This window comes from Microcaecilia unicolor, chromosome 5 (genome assembly GCF_901765095.1).
Source record: "Microcaecilia unicolor chromosome 5, aMicUni1.1, whole genome shotgun sequence".
Lineage (NCBI taxonomy): Eukaryota > Metazoa > Chordata > Amphibia > Gymnophiona > Siphonopidae > Microcaecilia > Microcaecilia unicolor.
The window spans coordinates 16,949,085-16,975,507 of NC_044035.1; the positions used below are offsets into that span (position 1 = coordinate 16,949,085).

The 26,423-nt window shown below is 47.8% G+C and overlaps 1 protein-coding gene across 17 annotated transcripts in view; it reads left to right on the plus strand.

Moving 5' to 3' along the window:
• LOC115469908 (actin-binding LIM protein 1-like) overlaps positions 1 to 26,423 on the plus strand; it is a 238,620-nt gene that overhangs the window by 187,882 nt on the left and 24,315 nt on the right. For 9 of the 17 annotated variants that reach the window (XM_030202674.1, XM_030202680.1, XM_030202676.1 and 6 more), the window contains 3 exons: positions 11,971 to 12,018; positions 18,120 to 18,266; positions 25,716 to 25,807. In XM_030202674.1, coding sequence (XP_030058534.1) covers positions 11,971 to 12,018; positions 18,120 to 18,266; positions 25,716 to 25,807 — 287 coding nt within the window. The remainder of the gene's footprint in view (positions 1 to 11,970; positions 12,019 to 18,119; positions 18,267 to 25,715; positions 25,808 to 26,423) is intronic. The other 8 variants (XM_030202678.1, XM_030202666.1, XM_030202681.1 and 5 more) reach the window with 2 other exon arrangements.

Consider the following 26,423-nt stretch of genomic DNA (forward strand, 5'->3'; position numbering starts at 1 on the left):
TTTGACTAGTGGGGCTTGGGGATCCCTGCCAGCCACATCATAGGGAGAAAAGATGGCTGAGGGGAGATAGAGGTCTATAAAATAATGAGTGGAGTGGAACGGGTAGATGTGAAGCGTCTGTTTATGCTTTCCAAAAATACTAGGACTAGGGGGCCTGCGATGAAGCTACAATGTAGTACATTTAAAACAAATCAGAGAAAACGTTTCTTCACTCAACGTGTAATTCAACTCTGGAATTCGTTGCTAGGAAATGTGGTAAAGGCGGTTAGCTTAGCAGAGTTTAAAAAAGGTTTGATAGGCTTTCTAAAGGAAAAGTCCATAGACCATTATTAAATGGACTTGGGGAAAATCCACTATTTCTAGGATAAGCAGTATAAAATGTTTTGTACTTTTTGGGGATCTTGCCAGGTATTTGTGACCTGGATTGGCCACTGTTGGAAACAGGATGCTGGGCTTGATCGACCTTTGGTCTGTCTCAGTATGGCAATACTTATGTACTTATAAGTTGTATTCTGAATGGTGGTTTAATCAAATATTAATAAATACAAAACAATTAGTTTTCAAAAGCAACATTAATTATCAATACAACTTCTGAGGGTTACACAGCGTGCCTGTAGCAAAGTTGCCGATTAGAAATTAAGCACAAGGATCTAGAACTCAGGTCACGGAGAGTCTGTGGCAGAGGACAATTGTGTACTCGTATCCCAAGACCTCACCAAAATCGAAGCTCTGGCTGTACCCATTAGACTGTCCTTCACTTGTTAGAGTATTTTGCCCCAGGTACAAATAAGTACCTGTATATACTATGTAAACCGCTTTGAATGCAGTTGCAACAACCACAGAAAGGCGGGATATCAAGTCCCATTCCCCTTTAATAAGCTAAAGCGATAGCAGTTTGATTTGCCGATCTTTTTAGCAGGGTGATGTATAATGTGTGTGTCGATTCACGTACAGGAATTAGAGGTTTATTTGGAAGGTGTTACAATGTTGTGTATAGTCTCCAAGGGCTGTTGGGCATTGTTCATGCTTCTACCGTTCTGCCGCTGTCTGAGATAAATCCTTGGAACTGTAGAGCTGACTGCACACTGTAACCTCTCTCTTCCTCTCCTCTCTTTCATGAAGTTTCATTGACTTTTACCCTCCTTGTTTTCACACACACATATTGAAGTTTTCTCTACTTGTTTGTCTCCATTTTTTCTCTCTCTGTTCTTCCTCCTCCTCTCTCTTCTCTCTATCATTCTCTACTCTTCCTCTCTCTCCTCTTTCTCGTGGCTCTAGTCCTGGTGTCGTCCGGGACAGTGTTGGGCTGAAATAACCGTTATGGACCCGATTTTTGTAACGGGTACCTAGGTGGGAATTGTGAAAAAAGGCAGCTGTTTTATACAGTCGACAGAAGTGCAGATGGGCACCTGAAGTACACATATACCGGCACACACATTTACCCCCGGATTCTACATAGGGCACCCAAATTGTGCGTCCAAATTTAATTGAGTAATGAACCAATTGGTGGCAATAACCAGGCACCAACAGTCAATTATTGACATTAATTGGCAGCTATTTGAATTTGAGCGCACATCTTGCTGCGCACTATAAATATGCACGCACAAATCTTTTAGCGCAATCATAGAATTCGCGAGATCACGCCTAACTCAGGCTATTCTATAAACGGTGCCGAACTTGGAGTGCTGTTTATAGAATAGCGCTCGGCGTGCATTTTTTCCCGGGTGCCCTGTGGTAGTTTCAAAGTTGGCGCACGCTGTTTCCTGCGGTAGGAAATAATTTTCTATTTCCTACCACGTTGTTCCCAGCGGTAATCGGCAGTGCAGTCACATTGGCGCACGCTGCTTGATTAGCATATGAATAGCGTACGAGTCCTTACCACTAGGTCAATGAGTGACGCTGAGGGCTCAGGCAGTAAATAGCCATGCGCTATTTTTAATTTTAGTGCACGGCCGTTTGCTGCCCTATCAAGAAATGCCTTTTTCCGCAGCTGCGGTAAAAAAATGGCCCAGCGCGTACCAAAAACACGCACCCACGCTACCGCAGGCCACTTTTTTCTGTGGCTTAGTAAAAGGACCCCTCAGTCTTTACTTCTCCAAAGCTGGTGTAACTGCGCATGTAGACGTTAGTTCATGTTTTTTTTAGCAAATACCACAAAAAAAAGGAGGTAAAAACCTCACGGCTGCCGTGAGAAGTGAAACAAAAAAAAGTGAGGAGAAATCAAGGAGGATGCCAAAAAACTTTTATTGGGTTTCTAAAAACAACCCGACACGCTTTTCAAATAGACGACAGGCTATTTTCCGAGGAGCAGAGAAATATAGATTAAAGAAGTTTTTTGATTTATCCAATGAGTGGGCACAAATTCTCACCGACGGACTTCAGATAAAGACGTCCAAAATCGGGTTTCAATTATACCGTTTTGAACGTCTCTGAGAGATGGACGTCCAAGGCCGATTTATGTCACTTTTTGGACGTCCATCTCTTTCGAAAATCAGCCTGATAGTGTTCTATCCCACCCTCGATGCGCCCAGATTCCACCTACGTGTAGGCCGTCTGTCAAATCCGTGTGTGTTTACTGAATAGCTCCTAGGTGGAATTTTGGCGTTTCTGCAGGTATGTTCTGTTATTCTCATCATTCCTGTTAGGGCTCACTTTATAGAGTTGGCCCCTAAGTATCTCAAAGTGCTGCTGATGGGCCCTTGTATGGCAGGGCTTCTCAACCCAGTCCTGGGGGCACCCCTAGCCAGTCAGGTTTTCAGGATGTTCACAATGAATGCGCATAGGACGGATTTGGATACAATGTATTCGTATTCATTGTGGCGATGCTGAAAACCCAACTTTCTAGGTGTGTCCCGAGGACTGGATTAAGAAGCGCTGTGTTAGAGCCGTTTGCACTTCTGTAACCAGCTATAAAATGTATGTGCTGAGCCCTGTTCTGGAAAAAAAAACAGCGGAATGATACAATTTACCTGTAAGATAAGGCCATATACTACCCTGTGCTCTGGAGGTGTGTCAAGTCCAGCCCTTTCTAAATGTCTTCCATCTTTACCTCTGATCATATGTACCCTCAGATTTCTTAACTTTTTTTTTTTCCACTCCTTCTTTTCAGCCTCCTAATTATGATTGCTCTTATGTTTCGTTTGATGCTGTTTCTTCTCTTATTTGGTTTCTCTTCCTCTTTTTTTTTTTTGTTTCATTTCTTGCCTTGTTCTCCCATGATTCCTTGCTGCTGCAGAGCTGCTGTCTCCTGGTGGGCAGCACGCACCACAGCCACGCGCTAGCAGCTTCATCACCAACCCCAGTGACTCGCGTCCTAACTCCCCATTCCGACACCACTTCATCCCCCACATAAAAGGTAAGGAGAGCAGAGTAGACTTGTTAGCCGTTCGAAAGGCTAATAAGATGTCTTTAGAAGGTAGCGACCGGCTTCGTAGCTGTCAGCATGCCACGGACGATCCTCCAGAATGGACATGTCCTCTTTCTCCAGAGGATCTATGTTGGTTCTGATGGCCAAAGCTGAAGTCAGGGAGAACTGTAATGTTGTATAGCTTGGCCTTTCTGGACAGCGGATGTCCAGCTGTGTAATGTGACTGGCTGATAGGGCTTCATTTGTGATGTCATCTTCATGTGGCGATAAGTAAAGCTCTGCCTTGTGGGTAATAACAGCAACGAAACCAGCAGATCCTTCCCGTCACGCCAAAGCATTAAGACACTTCAGGTCATGCTTTTTTCAGCTTCGATAATACGGTAATATTTTCTTTTATAGAGCTCCGTTCATAGTGAAATGGTTTGCAGTCACTTGGAGGGGAAAGTATAAGAGAGTTCCCCACAGAGAGGCGCTAGGGAGGTGCATATTTAAAGCCTGTTCTATAAGGAAAAGTAAGTACCTACTTTTCTTTACAGAATACTGTCATAGCAGGCCAAATTTATGTCTGTATTTTAGCTGTGAGCACTTACACAAGCCATCGAGCTGCTGTAAAAACTTTGCCTAGTTGTGAAATTATACATATACTGGCCAACATTCAGCTGCTGGTGGTCAGCGTTTTTAAAAATCCTGTCGTCAGCTAGATTAGCCCCAGATATTTAGTGATGGCCCATGTCCGGGCACTGGTACTGAAAACTGAGGGCTAAATCTGGTGGGCCCTGGCTGAATATTGGTTGTGACCTACATTTAAAAAAATGTAACATTTTCCTCCAATCCCCCACCCACCCCAAGGAGGCCCATAGACCTCCCTCCCTACTTCTCCCCGATGTCGTGCATAGCCCCCATCTGCTCAACACCTTCCTCCCGCCTCCCAGTCAGGATAGGTCCTCCCCAGGCCTACCTGACCTTCCTGGTGGTCCAGTGGCGCGATGGGGGCAGAAGCGAACTCCACTCGCTCCTGCCTCTAGTGGCAGCTTCCTGTAGTACCATGAAGCTGCTGTGAGAAGTCGTGGCAGCCATTTTCTGGAAGCTTCCACTAGGGGCAGAAGCAAGGGGGGGGAACCTATCCTGACTGGGAAGTGGAGGGATGCGGATGGGAGGGAGGATGTTGACCTGTTGGGGGTGTTGTGAGGGGTGTTATGTGCAACATTGGTGAGGTTGGGAGCGGGCCTGTGGACCTCCTTGGGGGGGAGAGGGGAATTGAAGGGAAATGGTACCTTTTTTTGTGCAGGTCCTGGCCAGCATTCAGTGCTGGACCTGCATAGCGTAAACGGATAAATTTAGGACAGCTTTCAAGCTCTCCTAAATTAACCCACTTAGCTATGTGGGTCCCGGCACTGAATATTGCCAGCACCCGCCTAACTCCCGGCTCCTCCTTTTTGGTTGGGCTGTCTGTGGTGATATTCAGCGGCACTGTCCGGTTAACTGTGGCTGAATATTACCACTTAGGTGGCGGTAAGCAATTTAGCTGGGCAGGAGAGGCTCCTGCCTGCTTAAATTGCTTTGAATGTGGGCTGAGTAGATTATAATATTTCACAGTCTACACAAATTCCACCCATATAAACGTCCTCCTGCAAAATACACACCGTCAAATAATGGCACATACAGAATAGTGTGTCGCTCATTTAGGTGCTTATGTATTCACATGCAAATGTAAATGACTAGAAAATCCTACATTTACCAAGACTTGACCCCCCAGAACTAGGCGACTCCTTATAGAATTATCTCCACACTGTGTTTACCTAAGAGTTGCAGAGTGAAATTCAGATCTAGAAGTGTTTCTAGGATGGGAGAAGGATTAGGTTTTGTCAGCACAGGCAGGGGCAGTAAACGAGGGCCCAGTGAAGTTGTGGGGCCCAGTACCTGTTCCCAACAAGTCTGACATCTCTCTCCCCTCTGTCCCCTGGGTCTGGCACTCCCCCTCTCTCATCCCGCTGCCTCCCATACCTCAAAAGCCCCTTTCTCCATACAGGGTCCCGGCTGTTTGCTACTGACTGGAACCTTTCTGATGTAACTTCCTGCTTCTGCAAAGGTGGGCCGTGGCAGGGAGGTTCCGGTCAGCAGCAGACAGCTAGGGTCCTGTATGGAGAAAGGGGCTTTTGAGGTAAACGTGAAGAGAGAGAGAGAGAGACAGATAAAGGGGCAGAGAGGAGAGAGGTGGAGTTGTTGGCCTTGGGAGGGATGTTGGACCTGGAGAAGGAAGGGAGGGGACAGAGATGGAGCTTCGGAGGGCGGCAGAGATGGTTCTTCGAGGGGAGGGAGAAAGTATAACGGAAAGATGTTGCATCTGGGGAGAGGGGGCGAAAGATGTTGGATTTGGGGAGGGGGAGGGAGAGATGTGGGACCCAGGGGCAGGGGGGCCTGATCCTTTTATTGCCCAGGGGCCTACATCCCTGTCAGTCCACCTCTGCATGCAGGAGATGCAGGATTTGAAGAGGGAAAGCGAGGTGGGAGGCTAGAGGGAATGATATTGGAAGAAGGATCTGCCAGCAGGTATGGTCAGGCTATGTGTTTGGTAAAAGGAAGCAGTGAACCAGCTAGGCAAGTGTGAATGGATTTTTTACTAGCTGGTGAGTTTGAGGGAATTTGCTTTGGTCTGTGGAAAATTCCAGAACCAGTAGAAAATCTGCTTTGCAAATCTTTTTTTTACTGCTTCTTGGATTTTCCCTAGATCATAGGAGCCAACTTTTCAAAATTATTGGGGGTGCTAAGCCCAGTGGAAATAACCCCTCCCTGGACACATCCAAGGAATTTTCTCAGTATTGGAGGTGCTCAAGTACCCACAACACCCATAGAGTCGGCTCCTATACCCTGGATCCAGTTTTTCCCATTGGGCTCAAACCAGCCTGAAGTGTACCTCTGAAATTCAGATGAACCTCAGATTATTTACCACGGCTAGAGAGGAAAGTTCTCAGCTATTCCTGCCAAAATATGGCTTGCAATAACAGAATGGAGCCTAATCTCGTTGGGTCTCAAATGCTTAACTATTGGACATGTAGAAACTCTATTATCACCCACCACTCACAGAACAATAAGGTACTTTTCATGTAAAGGAAAGCCGTATAACTAGGTACAACTCCCGTTGCACTGCGGTTTGAGCCATTAAGCTCTTTGAAAATCCTTTGCAGAGAGCAGAGGGCCACTGCCAGCCCGCTGTGGGATGTCCCTCCATGTCGCCAGTATTTACAGGCTTGCTGTGAGATGATTCAAGTGCCTGAGTGACCCTTTCATTGGTACCAGCAGGGCCATCTGTGCTGTAGCTGTGAGCCAGACAGCGTGTGTTCTTCAGCGTGCTTTGGCGTGTCCTGGGGAAGGATGCTTGTGTTGTGTGCTGTGTGTATGCGCATCTACATAGCAAGTATGGAGGCCTGTTAGCATGGCATGCGACAGACAAACGCACACAAACGCATGCACCTCGAGACTCTCTTCCTTCAGCGTCTTGATATTCTCAGCCTTTTTCTTTTACTGTTGGGTTTACCTTTTTCTTTTGATCTTTTCAGGTTCATTTTATATAGGTATGGTATCCTGTCACATATTTGTGTGAACACAGCCTGCATGACTCACCAATAAAGCAGGAATCTGTGAGATCTGATGCATTTAGGATTTTAAAAAAAAAAATTTCTGCTGCTAAACAGATTTCGACCTCTCTGCTAGCAGAAACTGACAACCCCCAAAATTAGATCCCTTCAGCACCCCAGAAAACACCCCCCACCCTCCACAGACTAAGGAATTCCTGGCATCTGCTTTGCCTGTTTGCTGCTGTACATGACTCGTTTTGACTTTGCATAGAAAACATCATTTTTTACCTAGAGAGCAGGCTGGGCATGGTCCAGGGGTAGCAACAACAGTAGAAAGCAATCTCTCACTGTGGCCCACCTTTGCTTTAACTGCACATTTAACTGGTGGCTGTGAAACGCACCCTAGCAATTATAAAATGGATGAATAAAAAAGCACAAAGCCCAGAATTTGTACCTGTGAAGGGCAGAGCTAGGAAAGGATCCCAGACTTCCACTTTCTCTAAGTTCCTCAGCTGCTTTGTGATGTCATCAAGCATTGTTTAATCTACCTTCTGATTGGCTACTGCAAACAATGGGCATAGTGGAAGCAGTTGCAAGATACTTTCAGTCCATTTTATAATGTATATGTAACTGTACCCAGGGCCGCTGTTAAGCATGCTGGGTCCCAGGGCAGAACTTAGGCTTAGGGCGCTCTGTGGCATGAAGACCTTGTACTGCTTACCCCACACTCACCCCTACAGCCCTGATTGTATTGCTTCATAGATCCGTGCCTGTCAACTAAACGGTGTACAGACTGCTCCGTCCTAATACAGTGAAACAGTTCATCCAGTGCTAGCAAAGTTCTTTAATATTTTCTGCTGACTTCTCTTTTTTTCCCTTTTTATAATTTGGAATTTATCTTTTTGTTGTTTTCTTTCTGCTTGCTTTTACGCTGCTTTCCCTGTCTCATTTCCCCTCCCTTCCATTCTTCTCATTGGAGGCAATGAGCCGTCCAGCGGTCGGAACTCCCCCCACACTTACCGGCCCGACAGCCGCCCTCTAACTCCAACTTACGCTCAGGCCCCTAAACATTTCCATATTCCAGGTAGGAGCTGATGCCGTGTCTGTCTCCATCTCCTGTCACGATGTAGAATGTAGCTTTACTGTGATCTCTGTCTTGTCTCCATTATATCACGCTCTTCCAGTAGGGATGCAAGTTCTGGATTTGTATTAAAAACAGAAAAATATCGCTACTGTTTTGCAATTATTTCTGCGTTACAGTAAAGCATCTCGGAGTGACTTACAAGCAAGTGTTTCATCACGCTATTCCCCAGTTATGCTAGAGGGGTCACATGTGCTCTTAGTGTACTCCAGTGACGATCAGAGGGCTACAGTGTGGTTTATACAAAAGTTACGGTAGAACTCTCCATACAGATACTGAACTGTGGTAGATAAGTTTTAATCTGTCTCTGGGATGAATTGCTGTGCTTTTCATATTGCATATTTTGAGTACAAAAGAGCACCCATTCTGCACTTTCAAATCTTGATTCTTGTTTCATAAGCACAAAAGAATGATGTATAAATAACGTTGAAACGGGAGAGGACGGTAGCGATGCAGAGACCAGATCTTATACAGAGGTCCGTAGTGCCGATGAGGATAGCTTAGTTAAAATGGGCTCTGGTATTGAGAAATTCTCAGAAGGTACAGAAAATTTTGACCTTTAAAAGCAGCTGATTTTTACAGCCCTCGGCTATAAATACATTTTTTAGGATTATTATTATTTATGTAGTTGCTGGCAGGGGTACTTTACAAATACCTATAATGGACAGTTGTGGCTTCTTGAAGTTTGCAGTCTTAATAAGACAGACTGATGATCATAGACCCATCTGGCTTTTAAGCCAAGGTAGTGGGATCAACTGAAAGGAGTGAGGCTGAATGAGAATTCATTTAAGAGACAAGCCTTGGGCAAGGTAAAGAGGCCCTGTGTAGGACAAGTAGGTTAAAAGCAGCCTCATAGAGCTGCGTTTACGGACTGGATTTGAATATGGCAGTGGCAAGAGAGGGGGCTCAGTTCGTGTGTCGAGGGAGGCGCTTCTAGAGGCTGAGGGGCTTTTTTACCGAGCTACGGGCAAAAAGGGCCCTGAGCTAGAGGTGGGGGCCATTTTTCCTGCGTGCCAGGGCCATTTTTTTCTGCAGCCAGTAAAAGCCCACTCCCCTCCCCCAAAAATGGCCACGTGGTGAGTTAGCTTACTGCGTGGCCATGCGGCAGAGAGCGTTGGGCCGGCGGTAGTCCCGGAAAAGCGAGCAGTAAGCCCACGTTGGGCTTATTGCCACTCTAGAGCGCCAAGTAAGAAGAGCACAGAGTTGAGATTTATCAGTAGAGGAGAAGGGAGGGATAACAGCAGCCTGCTCGCTGAGCACGTGAGAGGAGGCTCCGTAAAGCGAATGCATTTTAGGCAAGGACAGGCGGTTTGAATTTTATGTGGAATCAGATGGGGAGCTGTCGGAGCGATTTAAGAAGAGAGATTACATGATTTTGGTGATGTCGGAGGAAGATGAGTTATGCTGCCTAGTTCTGAGCAGACCTCAATGGAAAGAGATCATTCAGTGACAGACCCATGAGAAGCATGTTGCAGTAGTCTAAGCCGGAGGTGATGAGGAAGTGAACAATGATGCTGGTACTATGTTTAGAGGGGCAGGGGAGCGGATTTTGGAAAGGAAGGAGCAGCAGCTTTTGGCCATGTTCACATATGTAGAGAAAGAATGGAGGAAGTTGAAAGGGATTGAAGGTTGTCAGCTGAGGGGAACAGGAAGATAGTTACGTTATTCATTGTGATCAAGAAAAGAGGATTTGGGGGAAGAGGAAATGCAAAGTTCTGTTGTGGCCGCGTTGAGTTTAAGATGACGACAGAACATCTAGGCAGCAATGTCCCCTGGGAGAAATCGGTATTGCCTGGTTTAAACGCCAACCTTCCAATAACGGAACGCAATTTTTTTCCATTGGCATTTGATAGCAATGGCTTGTGTAGTGGAAGGGCTGGGTATTTATTTACTTATTGCATTTGTATCCCACATTTTCCCACCGTAATATGATATGCTTGGCTGTTCCGTATAACCCAGAGGCAGGAGGCCACCTTATTTCTAGGACCTGTTCTCTGACCAGCATAAGTGGAGTGGTGGCTCCTGTTGTACCTATGACGTGTATTATTGATAGAAACGTTAACATCTGCTTGAGGCCACCAATAGTTTCGTAACCATTGCTAAATATTGACAAAATCTATTTGCCTGTGGAGTTGTAATTTGGAAATTTCTCGGTGCCTTTTTAAGACTGGACTTGGGAAAATCCACTGCTTATTTGTGGGATAAGCAGCATAAAATGTATTGTACTTTTTGGGGATCTTGCCAGGTACTTGTCACCAGGTTTGGCCACTGTTGGAAACAGGATAGTGGGCTTGGTGGACCTTCGGTCTGTCCCAGAATGGCAACACTTATGTACTTAGGATTCTGAATGGAATCTTGCTACTCTTTAGGGTTCTAAATGGAATGTTGCTATACACTTTGAAATTTTGCATGAAATCTTGTTATTCTTTAGAATTCTAGAATCTTGCTACTCTTTGAGGTTCTACATAGAATGTTGCTACTATTTAGGTTTCTGCCAGGTACTTGTGACCTGGATTGGCCACTGTTGGAAACAGGATACTGGGCTTGGTGGACCTTCGGTCTGTCCCAGTATGACAACACTTATGTAGTTATGTACTTATGTGATACTGTGGTGTTCTCCTTACTAAGTGTCCTACTAAGGCAAAGACCCTGCAAAATCAGTTTTGCTGGTAATACACTTGTCTATTGTGAATAATGTTTTAGCTCACAATGAGAAAGCCTCTTGGTTCATTGCAACCCTGGCGGGGTAACTTGAAAGGCCCCAGTTTTCAGTGGGTGGCTGTCCAGACCACGCATTGCTTGGTTTGCGTCTCTTTAATGGTCAAGTGGTGACTCAAGGACAGTTTAATTAGTTAGAATGGTCAATGTGTCTGCAGATGGTTAGAAAATATGCAACAGAGTAAATGTGTCGGGGGTGGGGGGAGGTGACAAGATATATTGTGGCTGGTTCTGGAGACCACATCTATATAAGGACATTAATAAGGTGGGGCAGTTCAATGAAGGATCATCATGATAGTACACAGTCACTATTTATGTAATGTTAGGATTCCAAAGAGAGATTTCAGGAGCTCAAGATGTCCTATATAGTAAAAAGAAGGGAAAGGGAAGACATGATACAATCTTGAAATATCTAGCAGAGAACCAGCAGGAAGCATTTTCCACAGAATAGAAAGCTTAAGGAAAGGCTGTATGGGGGTGGGGGTGGGGGGGGGGGAGGGGTGGCGGGTGGAACAGATGTCCAGTAGAAGTGGGAAGAACCAGAACTGTAACAGAATACAAGCGTCTATGAGACAGACCCCAGAACAAGGAAAGGAAGGGGATCAGTAATTGGGTAGGGATCTGACTGGATGGACCTGGGGGGGGGGGCTTTTCTGCTGACCACACTTGCGTTTCTCCCTCTGTCAGGTCAGGCAGCGGTCTCAGGCCTTTAGCACTGACTGCACGTTCATCCCATTGCTCTGCTTTCCTCCCTTTTCATTCTGCTCGTTGGCTGAAAAGGAACTTGATCCTGTCTCTCAAGCTCTCTTTCACTACCAGAGGTCATTTGGACTTCTCTGTGCATCCCAAATGACTCTGGGATCTGTGTCCACCCTCTCTCCACAATGGCGACTCCTCTCCAGTTCCGCTGGGGTGCCATTATTATTAAGTCACAGCAATCATTCTCTCTCTCCTTCCCGTTACCATGTTCCACAGTGTTTGCTAAAGGATTCATCCTCACCTTGTCTGTGCCATTCTACCCAGTCTTCCCTGATTTCTCTCTGCTTCATTTGTTCCTCATGTTGTGTGTGTTTATCTATTAATCATGTGTTGTCCAGCTACCTTTGGAGGCACTGGTAGCTGAGTTTGGTCTTTAAACTGACCTGTCTTTTTTCCATTTCCATTCACAGATCAAGGCACCAATATTTACAGGAAGCCACCTATCTACAAACAGCACGGTAATTACTACTACTACTTAACATTTCTAAAGGGCTACTAGGGTTACACAGCGCTGTACAATTTAACATAGAAGGACAGTCCCTGCTCAAGGAGCTTACAATCTAAAGGACACGTGAACAGTCAGTCTGATAGGGGCAGTCAAATTGGGGCAGTCTGGATTTCCTGAAAGAGTTAGGTGCCGAACGCAGCATTGAAGAGGTGGGCTTTAAGCAAAGACTTGAAGATGGGCAGGGAGGGGGCTTGGCGTAAGGGCTCAGGAAGTTTGTTCCAAGCATAGGGTGAGGCGAGGCAGAATGAGCGGAGCCTGGAGTTGGCGGTGGTGGAGAAGGGTACTGAGAGGAGGGATTTATCCTGTGAACGGAGGTTCCGGGCGGGAACGTAAGGGGAGATGAGGGTAGAGAGGTAGCGAGGGGCTGCAGACTGAGTGCATTTGTAGGTAAGAAGGAGAAGCTTGAACTGAATGCGGTATCTGATCGGAAGCCAGTGAAGTGACCTGAGGAGAGGGGTGATATGAGTATATCGGTTCTGGCGGAATATGAGACGTGCCGCAGAGTTCTGAACAGATTGAAGGGGGGATAGGTGGCTAAGTGGGAGGCCGGTGAGGAGTAAGTTGCAGTAGTCAAGTTGGGAGGTAATGAGAGCGTGGACGAGAGTTCGGGTGGTGTGTTCAGAGAGGAAAGGGCGAATTTTGCTGATGTTAAAGAGGAAGTCCTTGCTGCTTGGTATGAGGTCCTGGCTCTTTTCATGTCCGTCCTCTTTCCAGGTCTGCAGTGAGATTACAGAATTGTGGTCTGGTGCTGGCTGTGTGCACAGCTGTCCCAAGCCAAAAAGCCAGTATGAAGCTGAAATCGTACAGAATACTTTTCTTGTATCCTCATGGGTCTGATTGGCCTGGAGTTTCCACTTTCATTGTGGGCAATTTTGCTACTATTTGGGATTCAAGCATAGAAAAAAGAAGAGAAGTGTGTTAGATAAGCATCAACGGTAGAGAACATCAAACATATAAATGGCGAGTGACCGACTCACTCGCAGATGCGCAGTAGAGACTTCCCTCTCTGTCCCGCCCCCGCGTCAATACGTGATGACGGGGGCGGGACAGAGAGGGAAACTGCGCAAGGCCGCCGAGGTCGCTACCGCTCCACACACACCCCCCCCCCGCCCGAGGTCGCTGCTACCGCTCCCGCCACCCGGTCCAGGCCCTCTCTCCTTGAACTTACATCCATTCACCGGAACGCAGCACGCACATCAGCTGAGCTGCCATCCGCCTTCCTTCCCTGCCTGTGTCCCGCCCTCGCTGACATTACGTCACACGAGGGCAGGACACAGGCAGAGAAGGAAGGCCGACAGCAGCTCAGCTGATATGCGTGCTGCGTTCCGGCGAATGGATGTAAGTTCAGTAGCGGAGAGAGGGCCTGGGACGGGTGGAGGGCTGGTGGCGGCGACTCCGGTGGGATGGGGGGGGAACGGTAGCGGCGACCTCACGGGGGGGGGGGGGGGCAGCGGCGACCTCCGGAAACCCCCAATACCAGCCCGTTTTAACGGGCTCAACAGCTAGTATATTGTCTAAATTACGTCATGACACATTCAGCGTTCAGGCATCATCAATATAATAAATTGGCTATGAGATCTCTTACAGCCTCAAGCTACATTCTGAAATAAGCATCTGCCTCTTGAGCTGGAATGCATTTTTTAGATTCTTAAAATTAAAATGAAAGAATATGCTGATTTCAATTTTGTTTAAACTTCAATTAAAAGAAAAATTATGTGAAAAAACAAGACAAGAAACAGCAGCCCTTTTAATTAGCTGAAAGCAGTGGCGTAGCTATGTGGGACCACGGGGGCCTGGGCCCCTGTAGATTTGGCCCTGGACCCCCCTGCCGATGACCCTCTTGACCCCCCCTCCCACCGCCGTTGCCTACCTTTGCTGGCGGGGGACCTCAACCCCCGCCAGCCGAGGTCCTCTTCTTCCGGCGCAAGGCTTCGTTCTGAGTCTGACGCTTTTTATATTGTTCATTCCTGCAGAGTAGCAGTGGATTGCCAAGACTAGAATGTGTTCATGCCTTATCAGGCAGGTGCTAAGCTACTTTCTGATCATATTGTCCCATGAAAGGATACATCCTGGGCTTCAGGGTCCATTTACAACCACAAAGATATGGGCCGGAATTCACACGTTGAAGGACTGAACCATATCCTAAAAAGCCAAATAAACAGAACTGGGGACAAGTGGCATATATTTATTTAAATTCTAAATGCACACAGGATACTTTTTCAATTAAAGCAACCATTCCAGCAGGTTGTACGCTAGGGCCATTTACAAGTGCACTGAATAAACCAAGAACCTTCATCAGAACCCCTCAAATGCAAAATTCTTTTTTTTTCCTTTTGAAATTTTAGTATGTTGTCAGCTTATCTTTTACTGCAGAAGCTGTATGGGGGAGGGGGGTGTCTTTCACTTAGGGTTACCATATGTCCGAATTTACCCGGACATGTACTCTTTTGGAGGGCATGTCCGGGCAACCGGGCGGGTTTTGCCAATCTGCCCATTTCTTCGGATTTCTGGACAAACGGGCAGGCTGGCGGGCAGGCGGGCTATCAGCCTGCCTATTTGTCCAGAAATCTGGACAAGAGGGGGCTCTTTCCTGCCCAGAAGAGGTCACTAGACCACCAGGGCAGTAGTAAGGTAAGGGGAGGGGGGGGTGACAGGGGGGGGGGGGTGCGGGGTATGTGACGAGGGGAGGGGAAAATGTGACGGGGGCAGGGTGGGTGTGGTGGGGGGCGGGGCATGTGTCCTCCTTTTAGAGGGACAAAATATGGTAACCCTACTTTCACTTATCATTGATGTCTTTAATGAGCTCCATGCCTAGTGGAGATCTTCCCAAATGACCTCTTCTTCCTAGAAGGACCAATTTAGGTTTTTGCCAATTGCTTCTAATTCAGCTTTTTATTTATGCTCATTTTAATTTTCCATTTTGACTACGTTCTTCATTGTTTGTTTTTTATGGCTTCACTGTGTTTTTTTCTCCTCTCCCATTAACCTGTGAATGTCTAACTGCTGTGACTGCGTCACTTCTAACCTGTAAGTACCGGCTGAAACCCTGCTTGTCTGATTCTGCAGCACAGCTTCCTCAGTCTCTGCCTGTGTCAAATCCCACGCCGTTTCTTCCCTTCCTTCCCTCTCCGCTAGGAGAAGTTGCAATTCCGGATCCTAAAACCAATCGGTCTCACTCCCTTTCCTTAACAATCACTGGAAACCGCTAAGCTTTCTACCGAAAAGTCTGAGCAGACATCTTGTTCCTTCAGGGCCAGGGGGTGACTTTATATTGGACATTCCAAAATGAGTTATTTGGAGGTGTGATTACAAATTATAAAGATCAATAAGACTTGGTCGAATGAGTGTCTTCCTTCAGCTTCAGGTAGACTTGGGAGCCCACTGGAGCATGGGAGCTCAGATGCTGGCCCTGCCAATAAGATAAGTGAAGGATATATATAAAAATGTAAAAGTGCTGATACAGGGCCACCGAGAGATAAAGCTGGGCCTGGGGCAAATAATGCCCCCCCCCCCCCCCCCCCCGCCTGCCTGCTGCTGCCGCCCTCTTCCCGCTTGCTTCTGCTGCCACCATGGCGCCGCCCCCTCACCCGGTACAATATCTCTCTAGTCTTTCCCTCCTTGGCAGCGTTCCTGCGGGCTGCCGGCAGCATTAAAACAAGGAGCAGCTTACTTTTGGCTGACCTCCGAAGTGTTTCCTCTGCTGTGTGTCCCGCCTATGCGAACACAGGAAGTTGTGTCAGAGGAGGCGGGACGAATCAGAGGGAATATGTCCGAAGCCAGCGGGAGGGTACAGGGTAGCCTGCAGGAACACTGCCGAGGAGGAGGGAAAGGCGAAAGAGATACTGAACCGTGTGGCGGAAGGGGGAGAATTTAATGCTGGGTTATGGCCAGGGCCCTGGGGCCCCCATGGAAGCCGGGCCTGGTGAAATCTTGCCCCTCCTGCCCCCCTCTCAGCGTCCCTGGGCTGGTAAGCTCACTCTCTGGCTGGGTATGTGTTTATGCTGTTAAGTTTGCCAGTAGGGGCTTCTTCTTAAATCTGTCCAGGACTGGGAGATCCCTGAAGTGGCAACTAACGGCCAAAGGGTGAGAGGCTGGTGAAAGCCTTCACAGAGAGAAACATGGGAGATGGGTAAAGGCCTTAAAATGAGGGGGTTACCTTGAAACAAAGATGAGCTGTAAGTGGAGACTTACGTTCTCATGTGACCTCTTGCTGCAACCGTGTCCAGAGATAGATCTCCCTATGGCGGCAGCCTTGGGTGAGAGCCAAGAGCCCTACATTTTAGAAGATTCTAAAATTGTCCAACGCAAAATATTTACATTAGTGATGCGGCATTAAGACATTTTCATTTCAGTTTCACGTAACGACCAGAACTGCACCATGAGTATTGTGTGCAATTCAGGCCACTGCATCTCAAAAATGATATAGTGGAATTAGAAAAGGTACAGAGAAGGGCGACAAAAACGATGAAGGGGATGGAACAATTCTCATATGAAGAAGGCTAGAGAGTTTGTTTGTTTTTTTAATTTGGAGAGACGGCTGAGGGGAGCCATAACAGAGCTCTGTAAAATCCTGAGTGGGAAGGGTAGACACAAATCAAATGTTTACTCTTTTAAAAAGTACAAAGACTAGGGGACAACACCCCATGAAGTTAGATAGTAGCACATTTAAAACAAATAGGAGAAAACATTTTCTCACTCAGCTTATAGTTCAACTCTGGAACTCGTTGCCAGAGGACGTGTTAAAAGCTGTTGTTAGCCTAGCTGGGTTTAAAAAAAGTTTGGACAATTTTGTGGCGTCAAAGCCCGTAAGCCATTAAAGACAGACCCGGGGAAAGCCTTCTTATACCTGGGGGCAAGTAGCATAGAAGCTTGCTACTCTTTGGGATTCTGCCAGGTCTTGTGACCTGGATCAGCCACTGAGCTAGACGGACCTTCGGTCTGACTCAGTTTGGCAATTCTTATGTCCTTACGAAAAATGAAATTGCAATCTAAAATACGCAACTTGCTTATAGGTCATCAAAATTAAGCTCATAATGGGTCTCCAAATGTCCCCAACAGCCCTAAGACCAACATTTCTCCCTGTAATGCAGAATGCTGGCATCCCAGTTTCACCCAATCCAAAGGCACTCATGGACTTGCAACCCAGAGCGCTGGTACTTTCTAGGGTTCCTGTCTAACTAATGGATGGAAAAGTTCAAGGGTAGAGCAGCATAAGCATTGAGACCAACTACGAGAAGAATGAAGCAGTTCAGCAGCAGCTGACACATACTGTAGAGTGACTAGCATGAGATGTCTGCTTCCGCTCTTCTTACCCTCACTAACCTTTCTAACACTTAAGAGCTCAGGGTGCAGAGGTGCATGGGGGTGCTTCTGAGAACGTAACGAGCGGGAGGCATCTTGGTCAGGGTGACGTGGTTTGATGTACACCAGACCCCTTTCACCTCGTAAACGTATTTCAGCAATGATTTTTGCACAAATGGAGTCATGAACTAGAGTACTGTCTTAATATCATCTTTGAATTACTGGGTTCCAGTCCAAGCCCTGGTCCCAGCTCATGAAATTCGATTGATCGTAGTCTATCCTTTAATGGACATTTATCAGCATCACCAAAATCAGTGCACAATTGGCTGCAGAAAAGCCAGGAATTAGGTCATTGCGCTTCCCTACGTGAAGTCAGTGCAAGAAATTTGTGCTAGAGTTTTGACTCACAATGGTAAGGTTGTGTTGGGCCAGTTTTACAGCCCTCCAGCCAAGGTAATTCATTGTCTCCTCCCTCTCCCCCCTCCCCCCCCCCCCCCCCCCCCCCCCCCGCTTTAAACCTGCCTCAGAAAACTCTGGTGTACATGATTCCATGTGATCCACCTAGCGGCTGTATCTTATACGCACAAAACACAGAAGAATCAGAGCTAAGTGCACTTACACAGCCTGGCATGGACTTGAGGTGGGCACTGGAATGAAGGAAGAAGGGGTTGAGCACTAACACTGAAGGCATGACGTTCCAACTGGAACAGAGAACTAAGCTGCCATCCCCCTACCCTGCTTGCCATCTAGATGCAGCTGCCACGGCAGCAATGAGCAAGTCCTCCGAAGATATCATCAAGTTCTCCAAGTTCCCGGCAGCCCAAGCTCCAGAACCCAACACCATCCCAAAGATTGAGACGGACTACTGGCCAGGCCCTCCCTCGCCGGCTTCCATAGGTATGCTAACTCTTGTCCCGATGGTCATGAAATTGCACACGTGAAGAGGTCATCGTGACAGAAATGCGTGCTGTCCCTGTCTCAGGGATCGAGCTGCAGTTGATAACCAATCAGGACCTGGGAGGATTTCCAGACCTCCAACATTGTGTTTTTCATGCCATGGAAATCCAGTCTTGTGCTTTTCATTCTTGTTTTGGTTTGGTATTTTGTCTCCACAAAGTGTCATGTCATCAAATAAAGACTATTTTTCTTATTAGATCAAAGAATTACTTCACCTGTGAGGGCCTTATCCATTGGGCCCCATTTCCATCTTTTGCCTCTCCCCCACAGAGGAGATTTACACATGGGGAAAGTTTGACGGCAGTTGTGATTGGCTATTGGCCCTTTCTGGTGATTAGATAACATCCATGTTGGGAAAGAATTGCTCGGAAACCCCTGGGAAACTGTGCTTAGTAACTCCAGGGTCTTAGAGCTTGTAAACAGACCCCCTGAACAACTCCTGGTTGGTTAAATAGCGTTTAAGCTCCTAACCACGGTTTCTGAATATCCCCTAGATTTCTCGACACAGCCGGTTAGGCGCAGATATTCAACGCCAAACCAGCTATGTTGAGTGATCAAAATAGGCCACTAAAAGATTCGCTGTTTAGCATTGAATACCGGCGTAGTCAGTTAACCTTTTAACAGTCAAAATAAACTCGGATATTCAGTGCCGGTTGCCGGAAACAGCCCGGCATTGTCTATCCGGACCAATGCAAATCATGGCACTTAACGTGGGCTGCCTTTCATGGACTGAGTATCAGCCTCAGAGACTCCAATTTTATTAAGAACCTTCTGCTGTAAACACATAGGACTAGATTCTACATATCATGCCTAAAAAATTGGCGCTGAAAAAAATACGCCTAGGCATATTCTGTAAAGTACTCGTAAATGTAGGTGCACTTTATAGAATACTAGTAAAAGAGGCCCGTTTCCAACAGAAAGGAAATGGGCGCTAACAAGGTTCCAGGGCCCCCTCCCCCTCCTCCTCCCCCCTCCCCCCTCTCCCTCCCCCCACCCCCTCCTCATCCGACCCCCCACCCTCTCTCGTCTCAGGACCCCCCTCCCACCCCCTCCCCTTCTCATCTGAGGAGCCCCCTCCCCCCTCTCGTCTCAGGACCTCCCTCCCCCCCTCTCTAGTCTCAGGACCCCCCCCCCCCCCTCGTCTCAGGACCCCCTCTCCGATTTCCGCCACCCAGTCCCTCCCTCCTTCTGTCTCTGTGGCCTCCGAGTGCAAGGAGGACGCATGCGAGTGCCCCAGCCCTTCATACGTGGCAGCTGTTGTTTAAAATGTTTTACCTCCTGCTCGGCCGGCAACACTCAAGTCCACCAAGTACAGACGTCGCTTCAGACAGGCTGTGGTTCGCTGTTCCTCTGGTTCCGCCCTTCCGCAAACAGGAAATGAGGGCGGGACCAGAGGAACAGCGAACCACAGCCTGTCTGAAGCGGCGTCTGTACTTGGTGGACTTGAGTGTTGCCAGCCGAGTAACTTTTAAACAGCAGCTGCCACATACGAAGGGCTGGGGCGCTCGCATGCGTCCTCCTTGCACTCGGAGGCCACAGAGACAGAGGGAGGGGGGTGACATACAGGGGGGGGCTGGACTGCTGAACTGGGAGGGGATGAAGATGGTGGTGTGAACTCGTAGCGCCCGTGCTTGAGTCGCGTTGCAGTTTCCCAGGCAACACGGTAACGTCACCAGAAGGCTTCAGACATTATGAACCGGGCTTCAACTTCCTGGTGATCAGCTTCAGAACGTTGGAGGTGCAAATTATTATAGTAGATGCTTAAATTTCCATGCAGTTTATAGAATATGCTGAGCGCCTTTTCTCACGACTAAATTTAGTCACGGGCAGTTACACTGACCGGGTGTATTCTATAACAATGCACATAGATTTTACAAACGCTCACAACCTGCCCATTCTGCGCCCATGGCCACGCCTCCTTTTTGACTTTTTAACTTAGAATTTACGCGCATCACGTTACAGGATACGCTTAGTTGCGCGTGTAAATTCTAAATGCTAATTAGTGTCAATAATTGCTTGTTAATTGACAATTACTGGCGCTGATTGGCTTGTTAACCAATTAAGTTGCACACGTAAATCCAGAACACGACCGGATTTGCACGAGCAACTTAAGTCGTGCTATATAGAATCCGGGGGATAGGGAGTAATTCTCTAAAGTTGTGTGCCAAATTTGGTGTCCCATTGGTGCAGAGGTGGCAGCATCTCGGTGGGGGGGGGGGGGGGGGCAGCTTTGCAGCGTTTTACCTGGTCAGGTGACTTTTGAAGCCCAGCAGCGGCAGTGATTCCCATACGCTGCCCTTCTACTGCCGGCACCCGCTTCTTCCCTTTACTGCGACTGCCTGAAGTAACTTCCTGTTTCGCTCAGGCAGCTGCAGTAAAGGGAAGAGGCAGGTGCCGGCATCAGCAGGGCAGCGTATGGGAATCGCTGCCGGGTTTGGAAAGTCACCGTGACCAGGTAAAATGCCAGGGGGGGGGGGGGGGTGGCATTGAAGCTCCGCCTCAGGCGGCATCTTGCCTTGAGCCAGCCCTGCATTGGTGCATGCCAGGGGTGTAGCCAGACTTTGGCGGGAGGGGAGTCCAGAGCCCAAGGTGAGAGGGCACATTTTAGCCTCCCCTGGCGCCGCCGACCCCCCCTGCCATTTTTGACCACCCCCCCTGTCATTTTTGACCACCACCACCACCTTTGACCCCCCCCCGGCGCCAGCCCTTTCGACCCCCCCTTTTCCGCAACCAACCCTCCCCCGCCGCCATCGGTTACCTTTGCTGGCGGGGGTCCCTAACTCCCACCAGCCAAAGTCCTCCGGCGCGGCCGCGTTGCTGATCTGCAAGGCTTCTGACTGTTTCTGTGAGTCTGACGTCCTGCACGTACAGCGGCGGAGGAGGGTTGGCGGGGGGGGAGTCGAAGGGGTTGGCAACGGGGGGGCCAGGGCCAAATCTATGGGGGCCCATGTAGCTACGCCCCTGGTGCATGCTGAGCCATACAAGCCAGCTTTTCAAAATGATTGGGGGTGCTAAACTGTGGAGGAGGGGCCTAGTGGTTAGGGTGGTGGACTTTGGTCCTGAGAACTGAGTTCAATTCCCACTTCAGGCACAGGCAGCTCCTTGTGACTCTGGGCAAGTCACTTAACCCTCCATTGCCCCATGTAAGCCGCATTCAGCCTGCCATGAGTGGGAAAGCGCGGGGTACAAATGTAACAAAAAAAAAAAAAAAAACACAAGTGAATGTTTCTTGTTTGCTCGGTATTGGGGGTGCTGAAACATTGAGAGCACCCGCAGAGCGGAGGAGCCGGATTCTGTACAGATTGCTCAAATTTGGGCTCTTAGATCTGCAGATAAACTAATTAGTCAATTAAGCGCTAGCAATCAATCCTTGACATGAGCAAGCATTTAATGGGCAGTAATTAGGAGTTATGCCTGCCTATCCTAAATTACATAGCATGCAACTCCAAAGGGGGGCGTGGCCATGGGAGGGGCATGGGTGGTTGGGGCATTCCCAGAAATTAGGTGTGACGTTATAGAATCCCCACATTTGTGCGCCCAGAATGGGGTGTAGAGGGCAGCATGAAAGGGAGTAAAACCAGTCTGCAGGAAAAAGAAATCGAGAACTTGGGTTTTCCAGGAATGCCAGTTCAGCCCTGTTCGTGGAATCTTTAAAATACAGAAATGGGAACTGAACAAGAAGCATCCGCTGCGACCGCTCTGGGCAGTGCACAGAATGTTTTAGCATGCTTGACTACCTCCTTAAGGGGTTTTCAGGAGCTGAGCAGAAGTTGGCAGAGATCCTCAGGACAATTTAGCTTATGTCAGTTTTCAGAAGTGCAAAAGCTACTGTACATTAATCAGAGTAAAACAACTGTAAAGCCACAATTCAAAGTGCTTCATTCCAGGATAAGCCAGACATAAAACTCTGCGAGCCTGAAGCACATTTTCCTGTGATTGAAAGAAGTTTACACCACTTGAAGACAGAGCTTTAAAGAGACCTACTTGTTAGAAGTCTCTGAACCTACATGTTCCTTTGCCAACTGGACGGAGGAACATTGACCCATGAACCAGGAGGAATCTGGGACATTAATTGAAGATTCCCCCTCTGCTAGTAACGCTCTCTGGTGACTTGGGTGCAAATCACTTCCTCTTCCAGGTGTTTATCCTGCCGATAAGCAAATCCACAGCTCATTAGCGTTTTGCTAAAATTATGTGGATTTTGGATTTATTTACTTGTCGGTTCCAAATCTGAACTCAAAGTGAGTTACAAGCAGTTATTTCCCTGTCCAAGTGGTTATTCGGTCTACCAGGATTAATGAAAATTGATGCTTCCATCTCTATAATTTATCAACAGATAGCAGTACTTGTGTTCATTGTTCTCCGAAATCTCTTCCTTCACCTCAGTTGGTGAGAAGTAGCTTTGAAAAGGCTGTTTTGCTATTGCTTGTGAAATGACAGCAGTTTTCCTTTGAGCGAATCTCCGATTGCCCTTTTTGAGTTCATCAATGTTTCTCATGTGAGACTCGTCTGTTGCTGTCATGGGTCATCCACATTATTTTTGATCACATAAATCAGACCTTCCCAGCCCACAAGCTTTACACTTTTTTGGACCAGCAGTACACAGAACTCACATCAACACTGTCATCGCCATGAACAACCTACATGCAGTGGTGAATTTCAGTTGGAGAGACTCCTTCAGCAGTCAGAAATTCTATCGCTGCACATCGCGTACATCACACTGACGAATGCTCGATGCGTTCTTCCATTTCACAAGCGATAGCAAAAACAGCCTCTTCACACAGACGCTTCTCGCCAACTGACGTGAAGGAAGAGATTTCGAGGAGAAAGTGAACGCATGTAGCGCATCAGTGCTGCCATCTGTTGATGAACTATGGAGCTGAAGGCATTACTTTTCATTTAACCCTTGTAAATTGTATCCGAGGCAACAGAGGGTGATGAAGTAACTTGCCAAGATCACATGGAGCATTGGTGGGAGAAGCAGGATTTGAGCCCTGACTTCCCTGCTATTGTAGCGACAAGGTTACTGCTCCATTCAAGGAGTAATTTTATAAAGGGAAATTTTCTGTAGGGAAATCACTTATAGGACCTGTGTGTAGGCGTGTTCAGGGGCAGTGGCGTACCAAGGGCGGGACGGTCCGCCCCGGGTGCATGCTGCAAGGGGGTGCAGGGAGCAGCCACGCGGCTATCGGCTCTGCCGGTTCCTTGCTTCCTCTGACTTTACTTCCTATTCCTGGGCAGAGAACCGGCGGAGCTGACAGCCGAGCGGCTGCTTCCTGCACCCGGCAGGAGGTAAGAGCTATGCGCTTGGGGGGGGGGGGTGTTGTGATTCGTGGGGAGAGGGTAATGCGCCGGGGGGGAGGGGCGCAGCAGCGAACCACCCTGGGTGGCAGCCGACCTATGAACAGCACTGTTCGGGGGTGTAATTTGGCTGGTCACGAAGGGCAGCTGTATAACAGGGTGCTTACTTTCCTTTATAGAAAAGTAGCTTAGCCAGGTATGTACATGCTTACAGATTAAGTGCCTCCAAACAAAAATCCCAGCGCTTGCAACATTTCCTCTTTTCCTCTCTTTTATTACACTTCAACTTATTTAACATTAACAGACTGATTAACATGTTTCGTGACTGCCTCGGGGACGGTCGCCAAGCCAGAACTTCCTTAATGTAAATTTGGATTTACAGATTAGGTGTCGGCACTGATCCCAGCCATAGAGCTAGAGTTAGTGTGGGCAACTAGGTGCAGCTTCTATCCCCAAACCTTACAGTATTTTGTAAAGTAAGCGCATGAGTGGGAGCCCAGCTATGTCCCACCCATGCCCCTCCCTTGCGTATGCCCCTTACAGATATGTGCTATGTAAGTTAAGCGGGTATTTGAAGAACTGCGCTTAGCCGGCTTATACGCCTGTAAGTGTGCACATTCACACGTATATGGTGAACATGTACGCAGGCAATGCGCATAAAGATTAGCACGTCTTTTATGGAATTGCTCCTGAAGTATACATGTAGGGGGCGATATTCAAAGCAAAATAACCACCAGAAATGGCTCCTGGCTGGTTAAATCGCTTTTCAACAGGACTTCATTGGATTGTGCCGCTGAAAATGTCCCGTTAGCGCCCAATGTGAAATCGGCTATTTTGGGGGCATGTTAAGTGCCGATATTCGGCATCTAACCAGCTAACGTAACTGTCTAAATAGGACCACATAAAAGTCCTGTCTTTGTGCAGTTCGCCACAGCCAGTCAAGCGCTGCATATCGCACTTAATCGGCTGTGTGTTCGCCAACTCTGGAAACCTGGAAATTCAATGCTGGAGCCTGGACATAGCCCAACATTCAATTTCCAGGGATAACGCTGGTGGCGGTCAGCAAAATACAATTTCCAGCAGCTGAATATTGGGCCCGTAGCTTATAAAATAGACACTTATGTATGTACTTCCCATGGACACCTTTATACCTACCCCTGAATGAGTACGAATCTGTTCAGCTGCAGTTTATCCACAGGTTCTGCAGATGTTTTGGGGGTATTTTATAAAGATACGTAGGTGTTTTTGTTGTCTTTCTAGAATAGCCCAGAAGTAGTCACCTCCATTGCCTTGTAACCTAGGCTGCCTGTTCTGAAATTACCTTCAACGTGTCTAGCTCAGAACTGACGCTGGACACATTAAACAATCAATCAATCGAAGAGCTGTCCATGCAGGACAGAAGACAAGAAACCTAACACTGCTCCAGGTCATGGCTAGTTTTCAGTTTGGCTTAAATGGAAAGCTGTGGGCCATTGTAGCAGGAGAAAGGTTTGATGAAGCTGGGATATATTACCATTTTCTGATTACTTCAGAAATAAGAATGCAAATCATGGTACAGGGTAGAGGTTCTCCACTTTTCTGTCACCTCCAGGACTAGTCACAGTGCAGTTTCTCCACTGGACCCTTGGGAGGAAAGGGGATGTGTGTGTGTGGGGGGGGGGGGGGGGGGGGGGAGTCTGGGTTCAGAGAGCACATAAGCAAAACAAACGAACAAAAATAACAATCTGTTTATTTATGACATTTGTACCCACATTATCCCAAGCAAGTTGAGGTTCAGTGTGACTCACAATCAAGTAGAACTGACAACATATTCAGATGGTAGAAGGTATCCTTAGAGGCACTGAGTATGCATTCTCATGCGAAAAGACTGGGAAATGCTGCTGAAACAGTGTGTGTGCTGGTTTATTGGCGAATGGCCCAGTAGATCTTTTCCCGTTGACGTTGTGTTGTAGACCGCAAGGATGTTATCCGAAGACTTTCCATTCTTTGTTCCAAGAAAGGGGGCAGGATACCTGATCTTTAGCAACGACTTTTCTCTTGGGGGGGCTAATCTGAAGGGCTCGCCTCACTGTAGTTTTCCGGAAACAGGGGCAGACATGAGGAGGAGATCCAGCGGCAAGGAGGAAGAAGACGAAGAGTTGCTGAAACGTCGCCAGTTGCAAGAGGAGCAGCTGATGAAGGTGGGTAACAGAGATTTTTGAGAGCCAATCCAAGGCCTAAGAGTTTGCCCGCAGAACAAATTGTAGCATGCGTATCGTTAACCAGTCCGAACACAGGGACTAACACTGAACTTTTTTCCACTTCTGTGAATTTTAAATTGTCTTCTACGGTGAGTTTGTAGTAAGGTAGAGAATACTAAGAGCAGTTCGGTACCCCAAATTCTCTAATTCTGGGGCAGTGACAATGGTGCAGAAAAACCTGGTAACTGTTCTGAGGTGCTTTCAGTGACGTAGAGCAGCTAAAACATAGAGATGGCCATTCCTGTACATATGTGGGCATCTCCTAGACCTTCCGCTCAGGGGCGAAGCCAGACCTCACGGTGGGAGGGGACCAGAGCCCGAGGTTGAGGGGCACATTTTGAGTGCTGCCCCGCCACCCCCCTCGCCTCCCCACTGCCTCACCTCCTTGCCCACCCACCGCCTCACCTTATCTCGCCTCCTCGCCCACCCACCGCTCGCCTCACTCCCTCACAAACAAATACCTTTCCTGGCGGGGGTCCCCAAGCCCTGCTAGCCAAAGCCTTCTTCAGCGCCGGTCTGAGCGTCAGCTTGCACAGGAGGAGCAAGAAGAAAGAAG